The sequence below is a fragment of the Medicago sativa genome, chromosome 3 (assembly GCF_051527215.1).
Source record: "Medicago sativa cultivar Bolivia chromosome 3, Bolivia_mono, whole genome shotgun sequence".
Taxonomy (NCBI): Eukaryota; Viridiplantae; Streptophyta; class Magnoliopsida; order Fabales; family Fabaceae; genus Medicago; species Medicago sativa.
In genome coordinates, this window is record NC_140751.1 from 67,255,467 (window position 1) to 67,263,429 (window position 7,963).

General features: G+C 34.0%; 1 protein-coding gene across 1 annotated transcript; it reads right to left on the bottom strand.

Annotated features, from left to right (window-relative positions):
- Window positions 1-1,690: 1,690 nt before the first annotated feature.
- Window positions 1,691-7,617, bottom strand: RPT3 (regulatory particle triple-A ATPase 3). The gene is made up of 6 exons (XM_085757458.1): window positions 7,024-7,617; window positions 5,590-5,820; window positions 4,131-4,289; window positions 3,781-3,933; window positions 2,530-2,613; window positions 1,691-1,984 (listed from the first exon to the last, which is right to left on the bottom strand). Exons 1-6 carry the CDS (start codon window positions 7,507-7,509, stop codon window positions 1,850-1,852), a joined length of 1,248 nt encoding a protein of 415 aa, XP_085613584.1. The 5' UTR covers window positions 7,510-7,617; the 3' UTR covers window positions 1,691-1,849.
- Window positions 7,618-7,963: the final 346 nt, after the last annotated feature.

Consider the following 7,963-nt stretch of genomic DNA (forward strand, 5'->3'; position numbering starts at 1 on the left):
CGACAAATATTATTACCTCATTGTTTGATACAATACATTACAATGAAAATCATCTCATATCCAATTGTTGAAAATGAGATAAAATGACATCATTGCTAATTGTTAATAGAGCATCTCTTAACCACTGATTACTCATTTTATTACATAGGTTACTCTTCACAACTTTCATAACTGAAAAAACATGTTCAACACTTGCAGTTGCTACCGTGCGTGTGTGCTATATGTGTTTTATCTACTAAAAATAAAAAAAAATAGGGAAAAGCATGTGGAGCTATAGTCCCACATAGCTCCAACATGCATCCGCCCCTGGCAGTCCTACAGCCTAATGATATGTGATCGTCCAATCTTAGTCTAGCGATTACATATTTTTTAACTGAAGGACTGCAAGCATATTTAACTGTATTAAATCTGAATTCAATTTTTTAGTTTTCATAATTTAGTTAGTAGTTATGTATATTTTGGATTTGTTTGGGGAGGAAGGAGAGGGTGAAGTCCTTTGTTTGGTTTTTTCAGCCGTTGTTGGGGGACCAGACCTTGAAAGTGCTCACAAGCCATAAGCAACACGACCTATAAATGGTAAGGATTTTGCAGACTGTCCAAATTTTATTGGTCCTTATTCAGATCCTGTTGTGTTGAGTTAATTACGTGCAAGAAACTTCACGTGAGACCCAGCACATTGTATTCATGGACCCCAAGCATTCAAAATAGTCCTTTTCCGTCTAAATATAAATAAAAATAACTAAATGTATATTGATTTAGAGCATCGGTTAATATATTATGCTAGGAGTATTAGTTTAAAGATATTTAGAGAGTGATAAAATTTAATATGATAAACCTTTAAAAAAAACAATTAAATATGATAAAGTTAACTAAAACTTCCTTAAAAAAAAAAAACTGAAACTTTGGTCACCAAATATGACATTTGTGTCAAATAGACACAAAATCACATCGCTATGTCTGAAACTCCAAAATTTGTCTTAATGAGAATGATGGTTTTCATCGACCTCAAAATCACATCGCTATGTCTCTGTTTCCATACTAAAAGTAGTCAAATAGAGACTTCATACTTTAAGCAATATTTTAAGTAAATTCCTTGGTACCTTAGGGACAAGTAGTTTGTAGGCAAAATTTACCCTTTCTTTGATTCCTGAAAGTCGAGGTATCTTCAAACGTCTCGTGTTTCTTCTTAGTTTCTTCTTAGATGATCAAACGAGCTGTGTGAAATGTTCCAAAAGGAGTAGCCTTAATAGCTTGGACTCTTACCACCGATGATGTTATATATATGCAATGAGGTCTAGAGTGTAATTGTTCCTCCCCCTAACTAATTAACTACCATTTGTGACTATAAAAAAATGCCTACCTAGCTTTGTAACTTTGAAATTAACATTGTCTCAAGCAGGTTTGCAGACACGAATAGCAAGCAGAATTGTACGATATTGATTCCCTGTTGTTTCACATAACGTCATTCTTTACACATTGTATCGTAGTATTAGTTGCAAACAACTATGTTATTCTAGTTGACTTGAATCTATCAACAAGATTTCCTTCAAAATTTGGAGATAACAGCACCATTGAACTTAATGTAGAGTTGTTTCAGTTCATATATTGGTTTTTATAAGCTTTCCTACCATATATGAAATAATCAAACAGGCAGGTATTCGGTATTAATCTAAAACAATAAATCTAATCGTTTAGTTAAATAATTCCATTACATAACAGGATGAAAAGTATGCAAGAGTCGGAAACATTACATCATGATTGATGACCCACAATTACTCCAGAAATGTAACCATTAAAACTATATATTCTGCACCGTACGTACACAAACAAATAAGAAAAACCCTCGTCATCACTTGTAAAATTCAAAGTCAGTATCGGGCTTCTTCACATTGGTCCTATAACCTTTCTCAAAGTCCTTTGGTAGTATGACATATCTATTCTTTCGAACAGCATGCATTCCTGCTTCTTGACAAATAGCAGATATCTGCAGCACCAACAATCATCAAATAAATCATTAATGCAGACAAATTTCTAAAAGGTTTGGTTATTGTCTTTCATCTCACAGCAATCTGTTAAATGGAGTTGACAAAAAAAGTTGCAACTTAAATTTAAGTGCATAAAGTTACGTCCAAGCAATCTAATATTTCCTTATTTTATAGCAGCACTGACATTATTTTCATTCAATGTCGAACATTTTAAGCTTACAAGTTGCAATAATTTATCTGAAATTTGCGAGTTTCTAAAACATTTTAAGCTCAGAAGAACAAGTCCTCCACAGCATAACACCAATTTTCAGTTTTAGAGAAACAATCAAACTAGCAACTCTTTTTCATTACTGTGACAGATTCTAAAGAAGCTACCAACTACTCCCCGGGGAAGTTATTAATAGTCTTGTTATAAACCTCACAAGATGATGGAAGTGAAAAAAAATATATTTTGACAGTAAAAAATATTCAAATTCATCACTCAAATTCATGGCTTACATAAAAACAAAAAATCATGAACATTATTTATTAGACATGAACAAACCTCAGCAGCACTAATTTTGTCAGGGCGGGAAACATAATCTTCCAGGTCCACTTCATCACTCAAATTCATTTTGGCTGTGCAAACCTGTTGCAAGTGAACTATCAAATAATAGGCTAGAGCACAGCTGAAACTAAACTATTAATTAGTTCAAAATTAAGCCACTAAAAGTTTGCAAAAAACTGAAATTCTCACTCATGAAACATAAAATGACCTATTATTGGGGGTGTTAAAAAAAACCATAAAACCAAACTGGAGAACTGAATTGAAACAATTTTAGCACGAACCGGTTTATAATATTGAGAACCGAACTACGTTTACCAAAACAGTTAGTTTACTGAGCCATTTATTAGAAACTGGAACCAAACTGTAAGATAACCAAACCATCACAAATTCTTAAAACCAAAACTCAAATCAGCCAAACGTAATTAAATTGGGAAATGCTAACTTGTGCCCTTGGCCTTGGGGCATAAGTTAAGAAGCCAAATGTAGAAGTTTTTTCATGAAAATTGTGCATTCAATGTCTTAAAAGTTTCAAAAGTTATATTTTCAATATAAAATTTATTTCTAATTTCCATTTTAAGCTCCTTAACTTGTGCCCTTAGGGCACAAGTTAGAGAACCAACATAGAAACAAATCCTAACATTAGAGAACCAAAAAATCACTAATCAAAGAGCCCTAAAATCCAAATTAGAACTGAAGCATTGTCACCACTCGCTGTTCAAATGCAGTGACATCGCCAATTTCACCGTTATGAATGGAATCTCTGCTGTGAAAACCATTCCCAATGCCATGGATCACAATCTTGGTCCCTTCGTTTTCTTCTGTTTAAGTGTTACAGTTACACTCCATAACATTTGGTTTTTTACAAACAATGTCTGATGCACAAATTTGATATTCCTTTTTCATAATTTATATGGGTTTTATCTGCTTTTGCTTTGATGGGTTTTATCTGCTTTTAGCTTTGACACTTGCACCGATCCTCTCTCTCTTTTTCAATTTTCAATTCTATACTGTTTTTACATCTTCAGGAAAATAATTTTTTTTCATAATACTGAACCAGTTCACTGAACTGTTATGGAAGCTCGGTTCAGAACAAATTACCAATTCAGTTCAGTTTTTTTGAACTGTTCTATCAGTTTGGTTTGGTTCAGTTTAGTTTTCTCTCCGAACCAAACCATGAACAGGCTACCTATTATTGACTATAAACATGGAATAATGACTCAAAACATATAAAAATATAAAAAGTCTTGCCTGAAATACAAGCCTCTTTTGGCGTCTATCAGGCAAAGGGAACTCAATTTTACGATCAAGTCTTCCAGGACGCAAGAGGGCAGGATCCAAAGTGTCTGCACGATTTGTTGCCATTATGACTTTAACATTCACGGTCTGGTCAAAACCGTCCATCTAATAAAAAAAAAAAGTTTAACCAGAACATTAGAGAGTATTTAAAACAAGAGCGGAAGTGTAGTCAAATCGAAGAGTATAGGACATTAAATCAATGTGGTTCAGCAGCCTAATACACTGCAACTCACAACACCTGAGAGAATCATAAAGGTATTTTTCATACAGATACCTAATACACTGCCCGTTTTTTTTTATACCTGATTCAAAAGTTCCATGAGGATACGCTGTACTTCTCTATCAGCTCCGGTTTGGGCATCAAATCTAGCAGTAGCTATCGCATCAACCTCATCGATAAATATAATTGCAGGGGCGTTTTCTTTTGCAAGACGAAACACATCACGAACCATTCGGGGACCCTGAAATATAAATGAAAGAAAAGATTACAAAATGGTGCAGTAAACTTTTGCTACAAAATTTTATTCTTCTTTCATGAAGATAATGAGTTTTGAAACTCTGAGGAGGCTTCGGGAAGAGTACTGGTTATAAACATGGACACAATACAGCATACATACCAATGAAATCGGGTTAAAAAAGTCAAGATTTTTCAAATTTGAAGTCCAGGAAATAGGGGGCGATAAATAAGATAAATGCAGATAAGTATAAAATTTCACTTTTTAGGATGTAGATAATCAGACAGTTGCATCTGATTATCATAATGTGGCAGAAACTGAAAGAAAACTAAGCAATTTTATGACCAACCAACTCTGTTATTCTTATTAAAAATATTAGAATTGTAGATGGAAGATCTTTGTCTACTGCAGAGTCAGTTAATACTAAAGGTCTGTTAATACAATCCAATCTTCTTTATTTAAATTATCCAATGTGTCAGCCTATTTCAAAAAATGTCATAAAAAATACTCTTCGCCTATTTCAAAAAATGTCATAAAAAATCTGTAACACGTCATTGTGACAAGTAACCAAGAAGTTTTCCATCACTCAAATATCTATACAGTCTGTTAAAAGAAACATCACAAAAGCTCTAGGCAATTTCAATTGGAAAAAGGGCAATGATGGAGGAGATGAAAGCTTTTCAAATGAAATTTAGTTAACCTTCCATGAAATAAGAAGACAGTAGGTAACAAAAGGGATGTTTGGCATCAAATGCAAAACTAATGTAAGAGTACAAATATAAAAAGTCTGTTAGACAAAGGTTTTACGCAAACCTTTGGAATTCATTATCCAGAGACATTTGGCCAAACAGGAAAACTGAAAGCTTAGTTAGCAAGCTGTCTACTATGCAAAGACATTATCAAGCTAGCTTGAGTAGGTTTGACAGAGTCAAAAAATGTTCCAAATTCTAAGTACTAGAGAATAGGGTTGAATAGCATAAATATCAATACTGGAAAAAACTAATAAAGTATATTTTTCTATTTTTAGAAATGTAGATAATCAGATAGCTTTGTTCAATTTATTTTGTATCGCTTCTATAAGGGAGACACTCTGAATTCTGATTTTCTTTAACAGTTCACAATACAGATTTTATTTCAAGTAAACCCAATAAAGTATATACGATAAACCTTTATGGAGCAAAATACAAAGAGCACAATAATATTGAAAGTTAGGAATCTGAAACGAAGAATCTTCAAAAGTAAACAAAGAAAGCTAAATTAAAACTTTGTTACCATCATTTCAACTGCAAATGACAGAAATTCATACCTCTCCAAGATACTTCTGCACAAACTCGGATCCCACAACCCTGATGAAAGCAGCAGTGGTATGATTAGCAACAGCTTTGGCAAGCATTGTTTTGCCAGTTCCAGGGGGGCCATATAATAAAACACCTCGAGGTGGATCAATACCAATTTGTTTGTATAGCTCGTGATGCGTGAGAGGTAACTCCACAGCCTCACGAATTTCCTGCTTTTGGATATCACATCCTCCAATATCCTGAAAGAGATCAAAACCATATCAAGGGAGAATGGTCAGGCCACAAAAATATAGTTAAAGATGACAACAGTACATACAAAACATTATAAGCTCTCATCTTCCTCATAATGACCTATACTTTCAGTTTCAACGTAACTTCCCCACAATCCCCTAGAATCAATAATTTAGCATACAATTTGAACTATATTTGTAACCTCAGGCATGAGAACCAGGATCACAAGGTAACAATAAATAATTAACAGAAACTCCCCCGAGCTCATCTACAAGTATTGCTGTCCACTTTTAAAGTACGGGCATCTCTTTCCAGCTTATATTGCAACTACCGACCAAAGACACTTGAATTCTCCCAAATAAACTCAACATTTTTCAATGTCTCGCACTGTACTGTCTGACATTTCTCTCTAACATATATACATATTCAGTGTTTTTGTGTCCACTCCAATCTTTAATGGTTTAAATATGATTTTAGTCCTTGCAATTGCTGTAGCAAAGACACTGTTGATCAAAGGCGTGTCCGACACCGACATGACACATGATTACATTGAATTATGTCATTGTCTCAAAATTTAGTGGTGTCGACATGTCAGTGCATCATAGCAAGCAATTATAGTGTTTTTTGGTTTTAGTCATGTAAGTTCAAAAATTGTTGCTTTTAGTCTCTAACATCACGTGTGACCCGATAAAATCATACTATGTGGCCCAATAAGCCAACATCAAGACTAAAAGCAATAGTCTTTGAATTTGCAGACGTCATTCAAACAAAACAAACTTATACAACCAAAATCAAAAATACTATAATTGCAGGAACTAAAATCATATTTAGATCTAGGGCCTATTTGGATAAATTCAGAGTAATCCCAGCAACTAAACCTAGAGCCTATTTGGATAAACAACTTACGAAAATAAGTTGAAAATAGCTTTGAACAATGTCATAAGCTGTTTTCATAAGTTCTCTCAAACTGTCTCTCAAAACTTATGACAGTATATAAGCCCAAATAGCCAATCAAAACAGGCCCTAAACCTAATAATCAAATCCCAAATTAGAAATATATACAAAAACCCTAGTTATCGCCGCAACTAACCTAACAATCAATAGTTTACAACTGTAATTGAAGGAATTCATATAATCAAAACCCTAGATTTAGCAATTCAATAAAAAAATAACCCAATAAAAAAAATTACGAAAATCATAAACAGACTAACATTATATGTAACATCAGGCTTCTCAGATTGACTAAGAAGCGAGATGCTGGAATCAGCTTCCGGCGGAAGAACATCAACAAGAGCATTCGAATGACGATGCAGCGCAACCGAAGCCGAAGGCTTCAAAAGCTCCCGATTAATCGTACTCAAAATCCTCACATAGTAATTCGACCCAGTCGTAGATCCAACAATCCCGTTATTGGTATCAACCATCTCCATAAACTGACCGATCACAAGCGGAACAGATTGGATCCGTTTGACTTCTTCCTGAGCACGAAGAAGCTCGCGTTTGAGATTCTTTTGCTCGTCTTTGACATACTCTTCTTGTATGTCGATGAACTCGAGTTGGCGTTGGAGGGATTTGAGGAGAGTGTAGAGGTCGTCGGAGGTGGAGGAGGAATCGGTGTCGGTGGGGGAGGAGAAAGAAAGGGAAGGTGGTGGTTCTGTGAGGGGTTTTGGATCGAGAACCATCGCGGAGGAACCCATGGTTGAAGACGGTGATTAGAGAATTTGGGAATTAGGGTTTCGGTGATGTGGGATTTGGGATTGGAATTGGGATCGCTTTTAGGTGAAGTATATCAAATGAAGTGAGGTGTGTTACTTTAGTTTCTTTTGACATATTTATTTAGATATTTTGATTTCTTTTTTCACAAGACATTATAATTTTTTCTTTTGGGTAAAATCAACATGGAAGAGAAACGTAAAAAAATATACCGAATACTTTCTTTTTTTTTTAATTTAAAAACTTATAATATATTTAAAATATATACTTTTTTTAATTTAAAAATATATTTTATAAAAAATTTAAAAGATATTTTATAAATTTGAGACAATGAAAATATTGATGATTCAATTTAAGTTTGGGAACAAATAAAGTTGTAGTTTGATGAACTAAAATGTTTTTTGAAGAGGCTATTGACTGAAAAGAGACTCAATGAGA

Excerpts from the sequence above, each read along its gene's own strand:
- RPT3 (XM_085757458.1), bottom strand. The coding sequence starts at position 7,509 with ATGGGTTCCTCCGCGATGGTTCTCGATCCAAAACCCCTCACAGAACCA. Across the intron at positions 5,821-7,023 it reads AGCCTGATGTTACATATAAT|GATATTGGAGGATGTGATAT; the intron begins GTTAGTCTGTTT and ends GATCTCTTTCAG. Across the intron at positions 3,934-4,130 it reads TCATGGAACTTTTGAATCAG|ATGGACGGTTTTGACCAGAC; the intron begins GTATAAAAAAAA and ends TTTTTTTATTAG.